Below are 3,168 nucleotides of genomic sequence, written 5' to 3'. Positions count from 1 at the left end.
AAACAGCTGTCAGGCACACACACACACACACACACACACACACACACACACACACTCGTGACTGTGAATTTCATCCCTGTCAGATAAAGGAAAAGGGTGTGATGAGCTCCACACATACGGCTTAGTGCTGTGTTTGTGTGTGTGCGCTTGCCCTTAACAGCCTGTGTGCGTGTGTGTGTGTGCGTGTGTTGTACCCGCATGCATCACAGTGCCTGTCTTGTGCTTCCTACCTCAGAGCTTGTGTGGGTGCATATATGTGAAGGTCTTTAAATCATGGAAGCTGCTACTTCTGTGTGTGCTTGTGTCCATTTGTCAAAGCATATTCGTTTCTCCCAATATGGCTGTCAGTGTGCGCCGTCAATCATAAGACAGTGTGTGTGTGTTTGTGTGTGTGGACGGGCAGCGCCAGACGAGGTCACCGATAAGGGCTGGCCCTTTTGAGGCCCATCGCTCTCTCCCTCCCACAGGCTGAGCATAAATTACTCCCCCAGCTTCAGCCACACAAACTGATGTATGGATATCGGCTTCTCACCCCTCCCCTGCCTGAATGAGGGCTTCCTTTTCTTTTCTTTTTCAAAATGGCCAACTGATTCCAACTGTACTGTCTTCCCTGGGTTTGGAGATTTAGTGGAGGCTGCTCCTCTGATTTTCTGCTGATAAACAATGAAGCTGTTGCTATAGTTATGACTATATAACTTGTTGCCACATCAATGTCCATGTTGTGTGCAATCTAAACTATAATGGGACTTAACCTTCCAAGACCAGGAAGTGATAAAAGTCATTTCTTTCCTCATACACATTTCCATGGAATACAGTGCACAGAGTTAACTAAAACTGATTTGGCAACAGCAAAAATGCGAATCCCTCGGCGCCTGCATTTTACACACAGCCTTAGGTGACATCATTCAAATGTCTCTGAACACTCCCAAAGTGATGGGAGATTATCTCTGCAATTCACACCTGCCAATCAGTGAGCTGCAGGTGCACAGTGGGGGAATGGGTTTGGGAATGCACAGCTGTGTCTGCATCAACAGAATAACACAGTGTGAGGAGTTATTTTGGACGTTCAAGGTTCTGCAAGTAAGTCATATTCTTTCTTTCTTTCTTTTTTTTCTTCTACAGACGGTGTTAGCTGACTGGCAGCTGGAACACCTCCAAGGTTTTGATGGCCATGAAACTCTCCCAGTTGAACAGTTAGTGCAAACAACAAACTGCAATGATAGACTACGATCAAGGCCTGGTAGACCTTCAGACTTCGTCCAATCGCCAAGTTTAAAATAATGCTGTCTGCAACACTAATGGCGGGTTGAAAAAAAAAACAACTCACTTCTGTATTCTAGATTAATGTTATAGGAATTCAGCAACTTTGGTGTGGTGCTTTTTTTCCTGATTGCGACAACAAATTGTTCTGAAATGTCAGCAGGTCTCATCCGTGGCTCCTAGTTTCTCCATAGCATGTCAAAGAGAATATTTCTTAATGCACGCCTGGTAGACAGGTGCGTAGGAGAATGATGAAAAATGGAAATTCCTGCTTACTGTGAGCAGCGCGTTTAGTGAAAAAGCAATATTCGACTCAGACTTGTTTTATTCTTTGGCTTCTCCATAACAACAGCGTCGCGGTATGTTATGGTTAGAATTTACAGCAAAATAGTTTTCTCAGAAACAAAGTTGAAATATTTCTGATGGCCACAACATTATCTTTGACACACAAAAACTGTTAATTGATTTGTAGAAAATAGGAATTTACCGTCACAGTCAAGAGCAACAGACCAACAGCTGTTAATCAGCTACAGCAACATAAACACCTTTAACATACAGACGTCAGCAGGATATATTATTAATTTTCCTGGTCTAGCTATAAACATGCATGCCTCCTCAGTTTGAATCCAACCTGTCCCACCGACAAAAAAAGAACCCTTCGGTGTTCCTATTCATGGACATACAACAGTTTTATATGTTATGTGGTGTAAACATAAGAGTTCTCTTAAAAAAAGGATTAAATGAAGACTCACCTGTTTGTGCATCTCAATATTGAGCCCATAGGACATCTCATAGTACTGGAAAGAAAGAGAGAGGAAGACAAAAAGAAAAAGTTATAACAACACAGGCATCTAATACCTGTAACTGTTCCCAGTAAATCTTCTGCACATGTGCTCCATGCTAACACTTATTATCATTATATCATTATACATAATTTACTGTGTGTGATGTGCGCTTGGCTAACACTGTAATGGGAAAGAAGGCTTAAACTCTCTTTTTATTGCATTCTTAACAAAAGGGAAGTCTGACTTGCCCCCACTGTATAAAACTATTTCTAACTATATCTATGCCCATTCTGACTGGTGTTAAGCAGCATCACCACACTCCAAGATCTATCTATATTAAAAAACACAATATGATGACAATAGATAAAAATGTCCCTGCCCTCTTGTACAACGCTACAAACTACAACTATACAATTTTGAAGATTTCCAATCATGAAAAAAAAAAAATCTAAAAAAAATAAGAGTGAAAATAAACAAAATTATTCTTCCAACAAAAAGTAAACCCTCAACCCAACGTGACACATCTTAAACATCTTAATGACTCCCAAGATCCCAGATTTTGATTCTACAAACCTATTCCCACCACAAACACGCTTGCATGCACACATACAAAGAGAAGAGAAGACACACGGCTACAAATAGGAATAGGAACTCAGAGAGAAAAGGAGACAGTAGAGAAAGAGCCTCTGTTGTGAGTGAGCGTGTGTGTGCGTGTGAGTGTGTTCAGTGTTAATGAGAGGGCCACCCTCTAGGCGTCAACCCTGTTAATCACCCACTCTGTCTGCAGGGGGACTGGCTCTGTCACTGGAAAACAAACAACACACAGATCTCTCACACATAAATGTGCACACAAACACGCGCACACACACAAATTTCTGTCTCTTGCTTGCACTCACACGCACACACCATTGTTGTTTTCTGTTCAATCTCGCACTGACACTACCTTGTACGTGAATGCACTCGCATGCACAGACACACCAAACACACACTCTTTTTTTCTGTAGCAGGCCCACGCGGAAGCTCCCTAAAGTAATTACAGCGCTGGGGAAATGGAGGTGCTGCCGCTGGCTGGGGGAGTGGGGCAACCTGATATGCTATTAGAGGAGTGTGTGTGTATGTGTGT

The 3,168-nt window shown here is 42.3% G+C and overlaps 1 protein-coding gene across 1 annotated transcript in view; it reads left to right on the top strand.

Annotated features, from left to right (window-relative positions):
* Positions 1-933: 933 nt before the first annotated feature.
* The window catches only part of tle5 (TLE family member 5, transcriptional modulator), a 13,621-nt gene continuing 11,386 nt past the window's right edge, over positions 934-3,168 (top strand). Inside the window, exon 1 of the mRNA XM_035653654.1 lies at positions 934-1,080. Within this exon, the coding sequence (XP_035509547.1) occupies positions 934-1,080 (147 nt within the window). The remainder of the gene's footprint in view (positions 1,081-3,168) is intronic.

The sequence above is a fragment of the Morone saxatilis genome, unplaced genomic scaffold (assembly GCF_004916995.1).
Source record: "Morone saxatilis isolate NCDOM2014 unplaced genomic scaffold, NCSU_SB_2.0 Contig12, whole genome shotgun sequence".
Taxonomy (NCBI): Eukaryota; Metazoa; Chordata; class Actinopteri; family Moronidae; genus Morone; species Morone saxatilis.
This window is presented reverse-complemented; position numbering and strand designations above follow the sequence as displayed.